Consider the following 18,320-nt stretch of genomic DNA (forward strand, 5'->3'; position numbering starts at 1 on the left):
CAAAACCTTGCTTGAAGATCCCTGCGGCGGATTACGCCGCTTCTAATTGACTCAATTATCCCATCCGGTTGGATAAAAGTGCGTCGGGCCGGGATTTGCGCGGCATTAAGTGATTCGGCTTGATGCCGCTAATGCAGGTATCAATCTGCGGCGGGCAATATGGCCGCTGTCATCTCCGCTTAGCTCGCTCTCCGCGTGAAATTGTCCAAAACTCCGCCCATCAATCAGACTTGCCCCGGGATTGATTTTCTCTCACTTTGCTCGTCTTCTCGTTCTCCCGCTCCGCTGCGTTGCACCGATGTCACGGCGGGCTCGAAAGGGAATTGCTCCCAACCAAACCGCCTCATTTTATTACGACGCTAAAAAGAATACATCCATTTGAAAAGAAAATAAAGGGCACAGGACAACGGTTGACAGGAACAAAGACCTATTTTTGTACATTCTGTTCTTTGTGGTCAATATTTAATATTTTGATTTGATGAAGAAAAAAAAAAGTGCTGTAATTTTTGACTTTGGGAATCCCTTTTGTCGAATATGTCTGTGACGGCAAGGTCGGCCGCTGGCTTCCCTCTCAGACTTGACACATCAACAACCCCGTCCCCCCCTCACCCCCTCCCTCCTACGCCTTTGCCGTAATGCAATATTCACAGGTCAGCGCTCGTGTGACAAACGATGGCGGTCACTCAGTTGCTTCGCTGACGCTCATTTTAGACCGCTCACAAGTCGCCGCCGCTCGTTAGGCGCGCAAAGAAGTTAGGAAGGCAGCGAGGAAGACAGACAGCGAGCGAAGAGGGAGACGAGAAGTAAACAAGTTAGTGAGCAAGGAGGAGGGGCACATTTATGTTGGCCTTTCAAAGGCGTTTTAATCTGGTCTGGAATTTGGTTCTTACATGCGAGACGCCGAACGTCGATGTTGACGTAAACAGCATCCCCGCTGTGCAGCGAGAGAAAAACTTCTGTCGACATGAAAAGCTCCAGCTCAAAAGCATGTTTGGATTGCTTGCATTCAGTCTGCTTTGTTGACACGACGCTTGACTTTTTTTGGACATCTCGTCTCAGTTCTTGGTTATTATGAGCTTTTGACCTGGATATTGACAGTTGCTGATATGATTCTTGACTTGGTGTTTTACTTCCTGACATTATTTGGACATCATGAGTTATGAACCAGTTTTTCCACTGAATTTGACCTTTGACCTGTTTTTGTGTGTTGTGTTGACAAAGATCGTACAAAGTAATCCCAGAAATCACAAATATATTTTCATTAAAGAAAAGAAGAATTTTAGCTGATTTCTTTTAATTATTATTTTGTGCCTGTTTTGTTTATATTTGTGCCTGTTTGTTGTCGACTTAATTTTTAACTTGGGTTCTTGAGCTTGAGCTTGACCGCTTCTGAATCTCAGACATCGTTGTAACGAGTCAGGCCGCTGTGGCGACCTTTGGGCAGGGCTCGCTGAGGGGCCCAGCCAGCTGTTTAAAAGCGCACGAGGGGTCACGTGAAGTCGTTGCGGAGCCATCGCTCAAAGTGCTGGCAATAATTAGAGCACGGCTTGCAGCAGAATGGCCGTGTCACTGGGGGAAATTGTATTTTTATTTACTGTGTCGGGCCTCCCTGGCCCCTCCCGCCTCGGCATCACGCTAAAGGTGCTGTCAAGAGGCGGTGTGATGCATTGGGCGCTTTCGTATGGCGGCGTGCTACTGTGTGCAGTGGCTGCGCTCCTTTCTTATTTGTATTTTTTTTTCATCTGCTGCATGGGCATTTGTATTCCGGACTTGCTGTGGATTTATGCTCATCTCACAAGTGATAGAAAACTGAAGCGGCGTGAGAACTTTACCGTAGAAGCGCTCGTGATGTTTATATTGAAGCTAGCTGGGCCTCATTTTCTTACTGTGAGATAGCGTCACACCAATGAATGTAAAAAAAAAAAAAACTATCTTTCAGTGAACGTCTGTGCAAAATATTAATGTAGCCACAGTCAAAATATAAATATATATTTATATTTTTTATACTATTTTTAAATGACCGCATTCATTCATCAAATATACATGAAATATACTACAAGGCATCTGCAGTTCTGTCGTCTAATTTGAATCAGTAAAGCGAGCAGAAAACTAAATGAAATGCGGCACAACGATTGCAGTGTGCGCAGATTTCAAGACGCCACATTGCAGACTTTTTAAGTCGAAATTTAAGACCTCTGCTTCACTGAATGCCACCACTAAATGTTGCCATATTTTATGTAGACTGCAGTCTATAAAATACGTATTACCACATTTTATAGTGATTGCAGTTTCCCAAAGAAAGTCTAACAAGGTTATTTATTGCCTCTCTTTTTTTGTTGTTGTTGTTTTTTTTTAAACCTTTTGAACAGCAAACTCAAGGAAAAACATCTGAGCGTGTAAAATATTCATTTGAAGCTCCACGGGGGGGGGTGACGAATCCCGTTATTGATCTGAAATTGATCACAGTAAAAAAAAAAAAACAGAGGCAGTGAGACATGCTCTTAGCCCCTCCCCCTCCCATTACACACACACACCACACACACACACACACATCAATGGCGTGCTCGACAGCGTGTAAAGCAGGTGCCGGCCCTCAATCCAATTAAAGTTCTTTGATTGGAGGAAATAAATGGAGTGTGTCCACAAAGCGCCGGCCTGTCCGCATTTAGCTGATTCCTCTTTTCTTGTTTACCCTTTTTGCCACAAGGAGCGCTTGTTTATGAAGGAGTGCTTGAATCTAATAAAGCCCCTGAGGTGGGAGAGCCAGAAAGCAGTCAGAGAGAGAGAGAGAGAGCGCCGGCGAGAGAGCAAGCGAGCTGCGCTCAGCGGGCCGCTAATGCAAACAATCCAATTTGGCCGCTGCGAGCGCTGCGGCGGCATGTCGGAACGGGATTATTATCTGGAATGGGCCCGGCAGGTGTTGCCGTGATACAGTGTCATTTGAAAAAAGGCAGAAGAGGCAGGAAGAAGAGGAGGCGGTAGGTGCCCAAACTCCCAAAGATGCTTTTAAGGCCAGCGTCTAACGAGCAAATGGGCCCGTTAGCATCATCGCCGCCGTAACTTGCGGTCGGGAGTCGTTCGTCTTGCTGCGCCTGACTTTTACGCACCAGCTTCCCATTTTCCTTTTCCTCAGGAACAGCAATGCTGTGTGAAAATGATAACAGAGGATGGGGCAGGACATGAGGACAGGATGATGGTAAAGAGTCAGGCAAGAAGATACGGCAGGACATGATATATGTATGAGTCATCAGAAAGCATTTCCAAGTTTTGAATAGGACAGGGTAGTGAGTGGGGTGGGACACATGCCAATTGAGCCAGGCTAGGACAGGACAAAAGTCGGAAGTAACGCAGTGTGTTGTAGGGATGGGCACAGGAGTGCTGGGATAGGAGTGGGATAGTGTGCCAGGCAGTGGCTCCAGTTTCCGGGAAGTGTGTGGTGAGGATGGAGAGTAGCAAATGGGACTGGACTGTCGAGCAAACGGTTTGTGATACGGCCATGATAAATAGCAGATGGGACAGGACAGCACCAACGGAAGGCCCGTCCGTCCCTCTCCACTCCACGGACTCCGCCATCCCACTCCTCCTTCCTCTAATTGCAGCGTCGAGGAGTGGGCGTGTAGGAGTGCCGCCTCAGCATTCCGCCAGTATCACTGAGTTAGCTTGCTCGTTAGCCGCCAGTGTTTGGTTGCCGCGCTCACTTCCTCATCCTTCGCATCCTTCCGGCATCTCATCTGGCTCTCCCGCTCGCCTCTTCCCGCGCCGTCAAATCGTCAAGACGAGGCGATTTACGGGCTAGTTTTCCTCGAGCTTTCAGGGAATTACCGGCGCTCCATCACGGATAATCACGGTTAATAACCCTTCTCATTAAGGAGACGAGGATCACGGGTCATTAATATTGTTAATATCTTCTCCCCGTCTTTCTCGTCCATCTCTCGGCTGGATGTGGAAACAAGAGGAGGGCAGGCGGGCGGGAGAGAGCGTGCTGACGGTGATTAAACCATCGTGATGAATCAAAAGTTATCTCCCCGATCTTCATAAGTGGAATTAAGATCTGATTAGATGCGCTTCAGAAAAAGAAAAAAAACGCCCGTCTCGCCACAGTTAGGAATGACGAATCGTCGCACCTGTTTGGCGGCCGTGTTAGGGGCGTCACCCTCATTTGGCGGCCACGGAATGTGGCGTCAGGATTCCCACACGCCAAAGATTTCACTTTGACAATCAGAACCATATTTTACATTTGGCGTTTTGATGTTCCTTTCAAGGATAACGTGTCTTGCTAAAAGACTCAGCGTGGTCTTTATCATGGGCCGTTTTCCCACAAGCCAGTTAATTAAATATATTTTTTAAGTAAATAAAAGGATTCCCAGCGTGAATGCAAGCAGCATTGTGTCTAATAATAATAATAATAAAAACAACAAGCCGCACGTCGGCTGAGACGTTGACACGTCTGCGCTAATTAGTCCCAGATGTAAATATACTGCACGTAACAAAAGAGACAATTATCGGCTGTTGGGGCTGAGGCGGTCCGATGGCGTGGAACTGATGGCTTCCTCACAAGGTCGGCAGCCTTATTTGCGTATTTGTTTCATTTCATTATGCATCCCCGTGATGCGGCGGGGCCTTCATTACGTGTGTCACGCAGGTTCAAAGTGATCCCGTCTTTATTAAGCGGCGAGGGCCCTGTCGCTAAGAGCGCCTCTCGCGTCTCCGTGTGAGCCATGTAATGAAGAAATCAGCAAGGGACGAGAGAAAATGAACTCTTTCTAATACCTCTCGGTCCGAGGCCGGCGCACAAATAAGCGCCCGCCATAACGAGGACAAATCAGGTTAGAGGGAATGGAGCGCGTGCGACACACCAAAACGATTAAGCCCCGCGGAGGAGGGCGGCGGCGGTGGCGGGGCAGGCAGCCGCCGCTGAAATTGACTGCAAAGACAGGCGGCGTTTCGACTCGTGAATTGATTTCTACACAAATGAGGTGGAAAATGGAAAGACGGGACTTTTTTTTTGAAGGCGGCAAATGTGAGACCAAACAATAACGGGCTGCTCTTCTGAGCGTGAACGTTCGCCGGAAGCCTCGCGCACGCCTTCATCGCTGCTGTGAATTTGCATCAAATTGGCTTTTTTTTTCTGCGCGTCTCCCTTTTCCCGCCAGGCGGTAATTGGGGAAGGAGGGAGAGCCCGCCTGAGGTGTTGTGTTGTTGTTTACTAGCACTCAAGTCCCGGCTCACCTTGGAACGGCGATGTTAGTAATTAGCCACCGCCTCTGGTGTCTATCAGGGGGCGAGTTGCACTTGGATCACGCGGCCCGCCTAATTACAACGGACCGGAGCGTCGCCGCTCGCCTGTGGAAATCGGCCACCGCCTCCTTGCCGCAACAATTAACCGCGCAAAACAAAATGATTTTTTCTGGTTGTTGGAGTTGCGCTCGGGTTGCGTCAACGGGCAGGTTCAGTCTTGGAAAAGAAACCACACTTTGAAGGAAAACAACTGAATGAGGAGTCAGTAGGGAGAACCCGGTTGCCAGATTCAGGCGCCAGGAATGACGCGACTGACGGATGCCCGTCTTGAAATGTCCCATACACGGGGCCCCGTTATGTTCTGGTCGACTGACCCATGGAAACAAATCACCGAATAATCGATCGCATCAAAATTCTGACCGCATCCAATGACGGAAAAGCTCGCCATTTGCAGGCTGCACAGCAGAGCGGCAAAACTGTCCGTTTGCGCTTCTTGGCCCGGCCGGTTTAGAGACGACACCTCGGAGGCCGACTGGCACGGCGGGCTTCGGGTTACGCGGGAGCTAGCGGGAGCCCCCACGGACCACACCCGAGCCCCCATTATCAGATTGGATATCCGCCCTGTCAAAAACTTTGCGTCGAGCAATCAATCGTCTGTCCACCGTGGCCCGCCGCTAAATTTTGAACGATTGATCAGACTTTCTTCCACCTCAACACATTCTGACACCGCATCAGTTTTAAAAAAAAGTTCTGGTAACGACGTGTCGGCCCAATTTAAAATAGGTGCAAAGCAGTCCACTCAAGCCGCGATTATTGGCCTGGCAGGAATGGACTCACACAGGAAGTAACCAAGGGGTCAAATTACCTTGGAGCCAGAAGGAGCCCCCACGGACCACACCCAAGACCCTTTAAGGGGATTAAATACTTTGCATCCAACAATCAAGCACGCCGCCCCAATGTCAAAGCGTGTGCAGATCTGCAAGTTCTCAAGTTCTTTGCTGCCTCGGCGTAGATCTACGAGAACTCGATGCGATCTGCACAGCAGGCAAAAGAAGCTCTGCTGAGAAATGCCGAGCCGGAGCCATAAAGCTGCCCACTACATCAGCAGCCCCCCTTCTCCTCCTCCCTCCCGCCTGCTGCAGCAGCGCAGATTGATCAGCGCGCTCCCATTTGAGTGATTTCCCTCCGGATCCAAAGCGGCGCAATTAGTCGCCCGCTGAATTTCGCCTTGCCGCTGACCTGCCGCCGCTGCATCGCGCATGAGTCAGAGCGCCACTCTGCCGATATGAGTTCCTCCTAAGAGCTTCTCTATTTGCACCGCCCGTCTCCTCTTGGCCTCCCGACGCCGTTAAAGAGGATCACGATGGCTTGGCAGGCGGCCAAACTCTCACACCTGCTGAGATAGACGAGCCTTTAGCGCAAACAACTAGCGGCCGGCGGAACTTGGACTCGCAGCCCGCCCTACCCGCGTGGCGGCTCTCGCCCAGAACAAAAAGTCCACTCGGGAAGTGATCTCCTTAAGTGACATTTCCCAATCCAATTTGACACCGAGTGAGACGGCGGCCGGTGCCGCTCGTCGTCTGAGATCAATAAAAGCTACACTTGCTCATATTGGAGGCCACGAGGGGGGGGGGGTTCAATCACCATTCTGTGTTCCTTCAACTCTTTTTGAGTTGCAAAAGTCCTTTCGGATCGGAAGCTGTTCTTTTGGTTTGTTTTCTTGCAACCGGCAGGCAGGTGTTGCCGGCGTCCATTTGTGCCTGGTTGCGGCTTTACAAGCAGCAAGAATAAGATTGGCCGCTATCGTTTTCCACACACTCGATTATCTCGACAAGCGCAAGGATGAGCGCAATTCCCCCACGTCCGATTCCATCGGCCTCCTCCTCCTCCTACTTCTTCCATTCGGACAACTCGTTTGTCACGAACATCAGAGGACAGCTGAGATCACACGAGCGCCTGCGCCTACTTTGTGTTTAGCTAACAAGCCCTGCTCCACCGCCCCCCCCTTTCTTTCCTCCTCGCCACTTTCGCCTGGCTGCCCTCTTTAAGAGTCGATGCCGAGCCGCTCGAGTGACGTTCCTCCTCCACTTGGTCTTGTGTTTTCACTCTGCGGGTCCAATTGAAAAGAAAGCTGCCACCCAAGGCCATCCCAGGCACTCATGTTTATTTTCAGTCTCCGCCTCACACCAGTCGCCGTTTTGGTAGAACTCACAACGATGAAGGAGTGAAGGCCAGATGTGGGAGTCGTGCAAGTCTCAATGTTCAAGTGGGCTTCCTCCACGTTGAACTGTGAGAGGTGGTCCTTTACAGAGGCCTCCAATGATTCAGTCGAGCCTTTTGGTGGGTGTTTTTTTTTTGGGGGGGGGGGCATTCGTGTGTCTCTTTAGATCCGTTTGTAGACCACTGCACTTGCCAGTTTTTGCGCTTTGTTTTTGTGCCGCTGAGCTTTTTTTGTACCTTGGCCCTCGTTATTGTTGTTGATGAGGATGATGAGGCTGCTTTCAAATCCGGCAGCTGTCAGAACAGCCGAGCCGGATCGCCTTTTTTTTTCGGACCACTTTTGCGCTTGAGAAAAGAACAAGTCGGGAAATTGGCCGACACCAAGAGCTTCCTTTAAATGAGGAAGGCGTGTTATATAAGGCCGGAGCTGGAGGGAGCGGCAAAGTAGAGCGCAGGGGTAGATTAAAAAAAAAAAGAAAAGTTCCCGCATTACGAGAGCGCTAGGAAGAGGCCAGGCTGCTCGGGAGCTTGAACCTCTCAAGGCTTCCCTCCTTTCATTTCCATAATGGAGCAGCGCCTTAATTGGCCGAATGTGTGCTTTTTTCCGACTGCCTTTTGTTTGCCGACACGTCTGCGTGAAATTATTTCCGCTACATTTACAGCGCGGCGTTACTCCACGCGCTCATTAAAACTAACGTACCTTCCCGACCGGCCGGCTTGCGGCGAGGAATAAAACACGTTTATCTCCCGCCTCGCCTTCCCCCCCGCCTCGCCTTCCCCGCTCGCCTTGTAAAGCAGGCCAAGTTTTGCCGTTATTGTTTCCCCGGCGCCGTCATAAAGCTGACCGCCCGCCCGCCAGCCATTCCCTCGCTTAGCCCAAAGAGTTACGTCCGGCGCGCCCTACTCGAAATTGCGTCTGCTTGTTATTGAAATCCGCCGTTATTGTTCCACCTTCGCGCAGTTGGACGTCCGCTCCGGCAGCTCGTTAGCACGCGCGCTAGGCAACGCAGGCGCACCCGCAAACAGTTAAGCGCATTAGCGGCGCGGCTCATCGTGGCGTTGCACCGGAGAGCCAAGCCGCGTGTTTGCAGATGATGTTCGTCTGGAGTCCGCTTGTTTGTCGGCTCTTAAAGCAAAAGTCGACCTCGGTCCATCTGCTACAGTCTCGATGTGTTCATATTGGGAACGTCATGTATTCAAACTGCTTATTGTCATTCAGTCAACGAGTGACACATTCTGTAGGTAGTCAAGTGTCGTCGGCAGAAGAATCATCTGAGGCGTCGATGTCAAGGCTTGTAATTATCAGAAGACGTCGATTGATGAATTGATCTTTGGATACTTGATCGCGCGTACTGGGAGGAGGGAGGGGCGTGCGGGCGGGGTCTTCGGGGGCTGTGTGATGCGCAACAACATCCTCCGTGTTCATTAACGCTGATCAAGGCGCTCGCTAGCAGCAGGCCTGATGCGCCGTGACGGCCGGCGCTGCGTCGGTGCGCGGGGCACCGCCCCCGCCGTGCCCCGCGGTCACGTTGGCGCGTCCCTAATGGCGACCACTTTGATCTCTTCTAACTCTGTGATTTCCAACCGCCGCATAGAATGATCCAGATTCGTTTAATTGCTCAGAAATGTTTATTCATTCACAACAAATGATGGGTCTTTGTTTCGACGCAAGATGGAGGACTCGACTTGGGTCTTTGTTTCGGAGCAAGATGGAGGACTCGACTTGGTTCACCTCCTATGTGATGACTTAAAAGTTGAGCAATGAAAGCTGGGGCCGCTTTTTTCTTTTGATTGCAGCTCTGTATTTATTTATTTATTTATTTATTTATTTATTTATTTATTTATTTATTTATTTATTTATTTATTTATTTATTTATTTATTTATTTATTTATTTATTTATTTATTTATTTATTTATTTGTGTTTCTGTGTCTGTCTCCCAGGGCAACCAAGAGGCCCCCAACCCCGCGGACGCCATGAGCCAGCCCTACACCGCGGCCCAGTACCCCCCGCCCCCACAGAACGGCATCCCCGCCGAGTTTGCGGCCCCACACCCGCTCCCCACGCCCGACTATAGCGGGCAGAGCCGCGTGGCCGAGCACGCACTGACGCTGTACACGCCCACACCTACGCACGGCGAGCCGGGCGCCGACAGCAGCACGCCCAGTATCGCCGCCCCCGCCTCCGCACCGGTCAGTGTCGCTCGGCACCTGCAAACACTCTTCCTCGCAGGCCGGCAGCAAGTAAACACCTTTGGCTCTTCTTTCTTAACACTTGTTTTCTCCTCAAGCTGGTGAACGTAGCTAACGTTGGTTTTCGGTTGCAAAGACGTTTGCAAATATATGTCGTGAGTCCTAACCTTTTTTTGATGTAGCTGGCTTATGGAATATACACGTTCTAACCTTGGGCTCATCAAAATTCTAACCGAAAACAGTCATACATAAACTAAAGATTTATATTAATATATACACGTATATCAGTGCATCGGCTCTGAAGCCTTCTAGTGCTCAATATATGCAAGAGCAACACGCTTTTCTGCATTCATACTTGAGTACTTGCAGCGCTCACATGACTCCAAGTGTGTAATTTTCTGCTTATTTTTGCATGAGAAGCAGAAATGTGCATTAATGCGAGACGAGCGCCGTTATCGGGGTTGTTGCAGTCCACATGAATGATTCAGGGGCCTCCTGATCTTTGTACTTGTGAGGGAGGGGGTCTCCTTCCTGCGAGTGGGGGCAAACATTCATCAAACATCCAGAGAGATGACGTTAACGGGATCTCGGACTCGTTAGCGGTGCAAAATCGAGATTTTGAAAATGAACATCGTAGATGTCAAATAACTTATTGTGAATAAGAAATAGATAACTTGGGCTTAGATAGTTTTAGCATCATGTTTATTTGAATTCAGCTCCTTCTGCTGTTCACAACTTTGCCAGCAGGATGCAGTCGAATACAGTCATACTAACAAAAGAAGAGTGACACAACTACTATAAATTACTGTAGTCAGTTTATTTTTTTCAGAAGGTAAAAACTATGCTTGTGAGGGTTGTCATTGTCTTATAGTCATTGCTCAACACAAATAAATAAATCTTAACTTTCATCACATGGCATTAGGATTCAGCTAACAGATTTGAATAGAAACTGATGTACATGTGAGCTGTGGCTTGTATCTTGACAAATTTCTAAGTTGTGTCCCTCATATCTCAAGCCACCACCGTATACCAAAACTCTTGATCACGTGAAAGCTCGGCGGGCTGGATAAAAGCAGGACCGTATGTAGCCCCGCGTCAAACTTTAACCACCCGATAAATCGGCGGGCAAAGCTGGTGCTTTCCACAAAGCAGTCCTCCTGTGCGGCTTTGCAAATTAGTTTCAATTCTGCATTTGCATTCTCGCTTCTTGAAATACTTTTGACCCGCGGCTCACCCCCGGCGGCAGGAAGAAGGAAAAGATGGAGATAAAAGCGGAGCCGTTTGGCGCCGCTCAAGCTCAGCAACGCGTCCGCAAATTCGAGTAACGCCGATGGAGATGAGAACCTTAAGACCTCAGGGCCGCGCTCTCGTCTCTCTCCTGGTAGGAAAACACCTGCAGGGAGGGGTCGACGATCGGCTGCCGCTTTATCTGGGTCACGCTAACGCTATGAACTGTTAGCTGCTAGCTGCCGTCTTTTGGGACCGCAATTAGCGTGAGCTGCGCAGCGCGCTAAAGCAGTTCTTCACTTTTTTATTCACGCTGCAAAAATCAAAATCTGGCTCCATGTTAGCAATACCAACAAAACTTGTCGCATCTTTGTTGAGCCACTGAGCCTTGTCAGCTGGTTTTGATTTACAGTGAGTGCTCTGTTCTGCCAGCCAGTTGAAAGGCGGCAGAAGCGACTTTGCCCCCCTCCATTTTCATCGCCCTTCTACCGAACGCCTCTCGCATCCCTCGCCGTCCGTTTCTTCTCTCGCCTTCGCCATCTCGCAGCGATTCATGTGTGCCCCTGCCGAGAAAAGAGCCTCGAGGTGGCGGCCTCCCCCCCTTCCTCCTCCTCTTCCATACACACATGGGGGAGGGGGGGTCGAGAGGGGATTATCAGGGTTTAAACAGAGAGTCTAATCCTTCTGGGCTGGTGGCACGGTGTCATCCACCGCTGAATTGCGCCAACTTTAATGGCACGAGCAGCTTCGGGTGCCCCCACCACATGGGCCCGAACGCCTTTTGATTGCCGAAGCACAGATTGAAGGAGCAGATTCTCTTTGGCGACCCTCCCTCCCACCACCACCACCACCATCACCACAACTTCCCCTTTGCACGTCTCCCTTGACGCCACTTTACTCTGCACAGCTCTTGGACTTAAAGACTTAAAAAGAAGCGAGAGGAGTGCGTGACGTACGTTTTAACGAGCGCTCCCTCCTTCCTTCGCTGGCTGGCTCGCCATCCGTCAGTGTATCCTCGTCTGCCCTCCAGAGCCGGACCTCGAGGGCAGCCATTTTCAACCACTGTGCCAAGGAAAATATTACAGGATTGTTTTTCCTCCCCCTCGCTGCCAGTAGATACACTGTGGACATAGTAACACTTAGATCCACATCTTAATTGTCTGGTACCTTCTGTCGTCTAGTGAACAAGCATTTCAAAATTTTGCCCGTAGAAATTGATTAACAAATCAACAGTGGACGATACGTGAGCAGTGCAGCAACTCATGTAGACAAGCAACAGAACCAAACTCACATGTATTATATTCTTTTAGAAAAATGACTATCACTGCGGCACACTGAGCAATTGTGACACAATTGGCCAATAGGATTGCACCTTCTGATGGCACTCACCAGGCCACGCCCCTTAAAACACTTTAAATACAGCAGTGCTTTTCTTTCGTACAAACATGAAACTAAATGGGATGAGTTCAGAGCCTCTGGTTTCATGGCGACCAAATGCAGCTTGGACCAGGGTTCATTGGAGAAAACAAAACTAACAGACTCGGCAAACTGACATGACTTAACAAAACAATAAATCGACTGACTGATTGACCGGGACGTGAGACAAAAAGACAACAGGACATGAGGTGACCGCGGTTACATTGATTGTAGGGCGACGCGAACAGAAACCATGGTAACCCAGACATGAAAAACTGGGGACGAGACGTGACGCAAAGTAGTTTTGTGCCCCTTTTGTTTGCTGGAGCGCTGTGCAGTTTTCTCTTTGAAACGTTAAGTGCCTTGCCTCTCTAAAGGTTGAGAAGCACTGCTCTGGGGGCGGGGGGGTTAGGGTTTTGCGACAATCCCGGGAGATGTTGCGGAGGGGAGGGGGGAGTGCCGGCCGAGCGGCGGCCGAGACGTTATCTGGCCGGCTTCAAATCGTCCGAGGTCGGCGTGAATTTCATGAGTAATCACTCTGCGTTCAGATAACAAATTAAGGAGGCCGGCGTGAGGGCAGCACTCAATTCCACATTTTTCTGCAGTAAGAAGACTCTCCAAAGGGGATTCTGGGTGACTGCGATAACACCAAAAAAAAAACGCAGCGACGCCCAAGCCGACGCGCTCCCTCGCCTCTTTGTTTGTGCTGACGCTAAAGTCACACTCGCCGTCTGCGCCGCCAAGGACGCGCCGTGTGGACATTTGTAAAGAAGTGCTAATAGTTTATCAATTATAATGTCGTTAAAATCCTTGAAAGCTTGAAGAAAAGCCACTGAAAAGTACCGTTTAGCCTCTGATCTGACCTTCTTGTTGTGGCATGACGGAACAGCAAGGCCGCTCGGCTGAGTCACTGGACTACAAAAATAATGAGCAAGCGATACGTAGGATGTGGAAGAGGAGATGGATGAGGAGCAAAGATGGAGTACAAATTTGAAATTGCAACAAAGGGACATAAAAAAATATTTGTACTTTCTCAGACTTTGCTCCATCAAAGAGCAATGAAATTCCTTTTAAAAGCTGAAATTACCGCAATTGGCCAGTAGGGTCCAAATTGCTGCCCTTGGGGAAAATTCCTACTGCAGCCTCAGTCACATTTCACCACCTCCTAGCTCCAGCTCCTAGCGCACGTTAGCATCTGCGTCAGTGTTGCGTTTTCACCTGACACATTTGGAAAGTACGACTTCTTTAGAAGAAGCAAACAAACAAGCAAAGTGATGCGGTGAGAGCTACAAAGAATAAATTAATGCTCGCTTTCTCGCTTGAATCAGATGTAATCTACTGTACCTGCCTGGCCGCGTTCCAATCAGATGGTTTCAATTATGCTCTTGTAATGCCACTCTGCACGGAGGAGCCAAAAGTGCTGAGGCCGGCACTTTGCGCCCAATTTGCAAATAACAGCAAATAACAAGCGGGAGTCTTTTGGGAGCGGCAGCAGCGGAACAGGAAGCCAGCGAGCCGCCGGAGATGACAGCTTGCGTTGGCAAGGACGCCGCCTCGCGCATCCCGCCGCTTCCTCCCTCTTCCTCCCTCTGACAGCAGCTGTCGGGACAGCAAAGTGGCGCTGATGGTGGCCTCCCCTGGCGGAGCCGTGCGGGTCATTAGTTTCCGCTGCCACGCCGCCATTTCTCAACCAGGCTGGCAGTGACGGCACAGAGGCGGCTAGCTAGGTAGTCAGCAAACAAACGGGGAGCAAAGTCAGGAAGCGAGTGAGGGAGCAAGGAGGCGGATGTCCGGTCAACAGGCGGGCTCGTGTCGAGTATGGCGAGCAAAAGGGTGAGGAAGTCAGACAGGTAGGACATCAGGAAGGCCATCTGCTCGGTAGACGGGGAAGCAGGACAGCCAGCCAAAGAGGCGGGCTGAAGATGCGAAGGCACGTGACATGGGAAGAAGATGGCAACAAGTCAGTCTAACCAGAATCCGAAGTAGCAATCTGAAGACATGGTAGTCCTCTAACGCAGTCCTACGACTGATCCTGGAAGTTCATCAGGATGTTTGCAAACGCTTTGGCGTGATCAAACAGACACGCTCCAACGGCGTTCGAGCGGCACTCCGCTAAAGGTCGACGGAGTCTTGTGTGAGCGATGAAGCCGATTGACCCGCGGCGTGCAGGGATTAGGGGAGGGAGGGGGCCTCCGGTTCCTCGCCACCCTCCGACATCTGTTTGCGACGTGTCACCCCCAAGCCCAACACGGCCACTATTAACCTCCACGGCGGAGTTGAGAGCCCCTCCGGCCAAATGGCTGGCACACAAATCCTGTCCGGCCCCTTGGACATCTTTTTAGTTCAGCGCACTCAAGATGGCCTGGAGGGGGAGAGTGGGGGGAGTGGTGGGGGGTCTTACCGGTCAGCGAGGACCTGACAGAGCGGGACCTTGAAACAAAGCGCTGTCAATCCTCACAATGGATGTCACCCACGACTGGAAATGGGCCATAAATGGCAAATAAATGACAGCCGTCGCCGTGGAGATTGTGATTATGATAATGATAATAATAAAGGAGATCATCATCACCATCGGCGCCATAACGACGATCTCGCCGTGATGAATTGGAGCCGATGTATCGCTGAGCTCATTTGCGCCGTGCTCGGGAAAAAGATCACGGCAAGACCATCGCGTGTTGCTTCCGGATCTCCCATAAGGTTTCCCGGTTCGTCCAGTTGCTTCCCAATTAGCGCCGTTCGTTGACGGTTTAGCAAGTCGAGGTCCCGCTGCAAAGATTTCCCCAGCGAGTTTGTTCCCACAAAAAGCAAAAACGCACGTCCACTTGAACGCCGGCCGACATCCATCAGCTGTGTCGCTGCGGCGATAGAGCGGGATTTGTCAGCCGACATCGTCGTTTCTATCGAAATGTCAGCACTGCGTTGGCATAATGATGGAAACAACTACGTGAGGGGACCCCGAGCGCCGTCGCCGCCGCTAATATCTGCGCTCTCGCTGGGCCGGGCCGCCATGGGATCTATATCCGCTGCTTTTTTTGTCAGCGCCTTCAATCTTGCGCCGAGCTCAAAAGCTAAATGCCAGAGATTAAGACGCCTATTTGTGACGCGCAAGCTCCACGTTGACATTCTAACTCATCCGGACGGGATTGAGAAATGAGTGACGCGGGAAAACCGCGCTTCTCAAGATGGCCGCTGCCGGATGCATTTTGGGGCTTCCAGAAAATCATTGAGGCTAATGAAAGTGACATCTGGGGACCGCTCAAGCAAACGGATGACGATTCACTTAGATTTTGAAATCAAGACCTCTTTTGCAGAAGTAAAAGCGGAATATCAAAAGAAGTTGTTTTTTTAATTCACTTGTCCAAACATCAATTTATAATCATAGCAAAAGACCAAATTTGTTTTTCTTATAGTAATTCAATTGTTTTTCTAAAAAAAAATTGATTTCTTATTGGTGGGTTTTATTTCTTAAATCACGTCTTTGTTGTTTTTGTGTCTATTATAAATGTCTATTTTCACAACTTTATCTGTTTTTGTATGTATTTTGTTCTTGTTTGAGAAAAAACTTTTTCATTCATATGACTTTTTGACTTTTGTTTGTAAATACCAATCGTATGTCCATTTGTGTTCCCCGACAGTCAGACGACGTGACGCAAACGGACGCCTCGCAGCACTCGGATTCGTCGGAGAAGCAGCAGCCCAAACGATTACACGTGTCCAACATTCCCTTCCGCTTCCGGGACCCTGACCTGAGGCAAATGTTTGGGGTGAGTACCAGCCGGCAAACGTCTACCTGCTCTCTGGCTAATTGAGTACAAAAAAAGTCGAACTTGATTGTGAGAGAAAGTGAAGAAGAGCTCACCTGTCTACCGAAGCTGGCTTGCGAGGTGCGAGCGCGCTGCTAATGAGGCAAAGCGTCTTACGCCTGGATAAACGCCGTCCGTCATAAGAATAGAAGGCCAACATCTGACGGCTCTAAATGGAGCCAAAAATGGACGTTTAAGCGGCCGCAGCTAATTGGACTTTTTGCCGCCAGATGCGTAGATGGAGTCGGGCCCCGTCTGCGGGCAAATTGATGGCTCGCCATCTCCAAAAATGGCTCATTCGCTCACAAATGGTCACCAAAAAGTTCTAACAGGCCACAAAAAAAAAAATTTCACCTTCACAGCATGTATTTCAACATAGCACCACGTTTAGTTATGGGAATACTGTCTAATGCGTTTAGAAAAAAAAGTCTGAAAATACAAAAATTGTCTGCTGACGTGCGTCAAGACTTGAAAGCAAATAAGCGCAGACGGCAATTAAAAGTGGCGCTTATTTTTTTGCTTTCATTCGGGCCTCCCGCGGGGACCGCCCGGCTCCTGTTGACTGTGCCAGCGTCCAAACAAAAATGATGAAAAAGGAGGGGAGGGAGGCGTGGGGGGGCGGCTACATGATAGCGGCGCAAAGGTAGCAGCCGCTTCACAAGTCCGAACTCCGCCGCAGGCTCAGGAGAATAAAAAGAACACTTGCATTCACCAGTCAACAAGCAGAAATGTTGCAGTGCAGACCCACACACAAACACACACACACGAACAAACAAACAAATAGACTCGACTGAGGCATAAAGAGGACATATGCAGTGTTTGAACCGTTATGAAAACACGTAATTGTGACAAATAGACAGAATGCTGTCCAGCTTTGATAAAATAGCAGCTCAAAAAAACCCATCCAATAAGCAGTTTGAAATCTGGGCGCACGACATACAAAGCAGTGCAACTGTCAAAAATATTGAAAATAAAGTTCAAGTAGGCTTTTCCTGACTTTTCAAGACTGAGCGGCGTGTTGCTAATTCCCTTTCCCTCCCCTTTTGTGTTCTGCAGCAATTTGGAAAGGTCTTAGACGTGGAGATTATCTTTAACGAGCGAGGATCCAAGGTGAGTCGGCCGCACCGCCAGCTGCTTCATGGCCTCGTTACGCGCTCTCTTCTTGTTTTTCCGAACTCGCTCGCTCGATGACTTCGCCTTGATGGACTAAAAAAAGACAATGGTTGAGCATAAAAAGTTGCCTTTTGGCCCCCAAAGCGCAACCGTCACGCAAACAGCACTTTGCTGTGGAAATGTGCTAACATCAACCTGTTCGTGCCTGACAAAGTGCATTTCCCAGCATGCCTCGCTCGTTTCTATAATGAAGCTAGCGGGATATTCATAAACAATCTATTTCCTATGAAGCCATTTGCATTCAATATGTTTGTCCGCTTTGAAGAATGGCTGCTCGGCCGGGACCCGTTGCAAGCTAATTATTCCTTTCTGTGCGTGCGCGCGTATGTGAGAAAGGGGAAAATGAGATGGAGGGGATAACGGCGCTCGGGTGGATGTCCAAAGGATTCATTCTGCCCTCAATTGCTTTTTTCAATGCGTTGCTTTATCTCCGCCAAGAACGGGCCGGCCGGATTTACGCCGGATGCCGCCAATGGTCGAACGTTAGCCCGTTGTGCCGTTTCCCGCTTGTGTTACCTTCGCCGCAAATTGAGATTGGACGGCGGGTGCTGGGCGGGACAAAAATAACTGCAAGTAAAGTGCAAGTAAACAGGAAGGAAGTCAAAAAATTTCCTTGTTTGTTGTTTTTTTGGGGTTTTTTCTTGTTTGTTTGTTTGTTTGTTTTAAGAAAGCCACTTTGAGGTCAGGAAGGAAGGCTTTGTTAGTCCAGCATGATATTTAAAAGGTGGCCCAAGTGCAGGCTGGCAAGTCGGCTCTGCGTTGGCTGCAACATAAGTCACCCAAGTGACAGCTTTGCCCTCACCCCTCCCCCGGGGAAAAGCTGGCCGCCGTTGCTGGTCAGAAGGGAAGGAGAGGCAACGTTGCATTTGCCTTTTCAAGTCAATATGCTATTTTTCACCACCTCCCTTCGTCCCACCGCTCACGACGTTGTTAGACTCCTTAATGAGCTTCCTGCCAATGCCCGATCAATTAGAATTGTTTGCTTCCTTTTAGCATTAGCATTTAGTATGAGCGGACGTTTGAACCATGGCTGTTAAACAGTATACCTGGTA

General features: G+C 49.6%; 1 protein-coding gene across 3 annotated transcripts in view; it reads left to right on the forward strand.

Annotated features, from left to right (window-relative positions):
- The window catches only part of LOC133170852 (RNA binding protein fox-1 homolog 3-like), a 118,464-nt gene that overhangs the window by 82,586 nt on the left and 17,558 nt on the right, over positions 1-18,320 (forward strand). For 2 of the 3 annotated variants that reach the window (XM_061304029.1, XM_061304030.1), the window contains 3 exons: positions 9,401-9,649; positions 15,928-16,056; positions 17,152-17,205. In XM_061304029.1, the coding sequence (XP_061160013.1) occupies positions 9,401-9,649; positions 15,928-16,056; positions 17,152-17,205 (432 nt within the window). Of the gene's footprint in view, positions 1-9,400; positions 9,701-15,927; positions 16,057-17,151; positions 17,206-18,320 lie in introns of all 3 variants that reach the window. The other variant, XM_061304028.1, reaches the window with a different exon arrangement.

This window comes from Syngnathus typhle, linkage group LG17 (assembly GCF_033458585.1).
Source record: "Syngnathus typhle isolate RoL2023-S1 ecotype Sweden linkage group LG17, RoL_Styp_1.0, whole genome shotgun sequence".
Classification (NCBI taxonomy): Eukaryota; Metazoa; Chordata; class Actinopteri; order Syngnathiformes; family Syngnathidae; genus Syngnathus; species Syngnathus typhle.